Source organism: Chinchilla lanigera, unplaced genomic scaffold, assembly GCF_000276665.1.
Source record: "Chinchilla lanigera isolate Chin_1 unplaced genomic scaffold, ChiLan1.0 scaffold00043, whole genome shotgun sequence".
In the NCBI taxonomy this organism is placed as follows: domain Eukaryota; kingdom Metazoa; phylum Chordata; class Mammalia; order Rodentia; family Chinchillidae; genus Chinchilla; species Chinchilla lanigera.
In genome coordinates, this window is record NW_004955444.1 from 6397036 (window position 1) to 6398422 (window position 1387).

The window sequence follows — 1387 nt, forward strand, 5'->3', positions numbered from 1 at the left end:
GTATAAATCAGCCTTCCGTCTTCCGACTTGACGGGCTGTGTGTGTGAGCACTGAGCACGTCCCTGCCAGCAAGCAGGTACCTGTTGAAACGAGACCACAATGAACACATCGCAAACTGCATTTTAAAACATTTTTACATTGTTTAAGGTTAGTTTTAAAATCTAGTGAAGAGCAAGAGAGAAGCTGTCATACAAAGCGACATAAAGAATTCTCCCCAATAATCTACAGGGCTAAAGAAATCAAACTGGCTAACAGAACGGCTGTTGAGTTAGTTCCAGTCTTAAGTAGAAATGTCCAGGGATACAGCTCACTGGTAGCCAGCACTGACTTTGAGTGTGTGAGGTCCAGGGTCGGACCCCCAGCATCCCTCCCCAATAAGGAGGCCTTAAATCTGTGGGTGGAAACCTTGCACAGGAAAACTCTTGTGTTGGCAAAGAGTTGCACCAAAAACCACTGTACTTTATTTATGACAGACGTAGGAGGCTGAGAAAGATCCCAAATTTGAGTCCAGCCTGGGGAACGTAGACAGTTGCCAAAACCCTGTCTCAAAATTAAATAATAAAAATAAGAAACGTGCTGAGTTGGAGTTTGGTCGCTTTGCAACCCAGGTCTCAGGTCTTTAGATGCAGTGAGACGCTGAACCAGTAAAAAGTTTAGTGGAATAATTTCTTAATGAGAAGATCGTTCTCCTTCGATTTAAATGCACTGGCTTTGCAAAAAAAAAATAAAATTTATTTTAATATAATAATCTAGGCAATCCGGGTGTGGTGGCGCACACCTGTAATCCCAGCACTCGGCAGGCTGAGGCAGGAGGATCGCTGCGAGTTCAAGACCAGCCTGGGCTACAAAGTGAGCTCAAGGCCAGTCTGAACTCCATAGCAGACCTTGTCTCAAAAAGACAAAAAAAAAAAGCAAGTCTTTCTCTAAAGGCTTTGCAAATATATTGTATCCCATTTTTAACAGGGAAATTATATGAAATCGTCTATCAAATTTCACGGAGACAAGAGCTCCGCTTCAAATTTTAAAAGGAATGAATTTCACAGAGCCCACGCTTCAAATTTTAAAAGGCATGCCTAGTTACTTTATGTCGAAATTGAAGCAGATTTTAACGTACATTTTAGGCAGTTCTCCTATGTTTCAACCCGGCTTGTCAATCCTGACCTTTTACAGTGTAGAATTAAGAGAAAACATATTTAAATTAAAATGAGACGTCCACCTCTCCCCGAGAAGCACCAAAAGAATTCCTGAAAGGAGTCCCTTAAAACAGACAGAACCACAAAACCTCGGGTTAGGCGGGTTCTTTCGTCCGTCTGCAATGTCTCTGCAAATCAGCCCTCGTGAGCTGCGGCTCAGGGTGCAGGGCAGGCCCGCGGGGCCGGGAGCGCCC

The 1387-nt window shown here is 43.8% G+C and overlaps 1 protein-coding gene across 1 annotated transcript in view; it reads right to left on the minus strand.

Moving 5' to 3' along the window:
• Tmem70 (transmembrane protein 70) overlaps positions 1–80 on the minus strand; it is a gene marked incomplete at its 5' end in the record, with an annotated part of 4093 nt that extends 4013 nt beyond the window's left edge. Inside the window, 1 exon segment of the mRNA XM_013518188.1 lies at positions 1–80. Within this exon segment, the coding sequence (XP_013373642.1) occupies positions 1–80 (80 nt within the window).
• Positions 81–1387: the final 1307 nt, after the last annotated feature.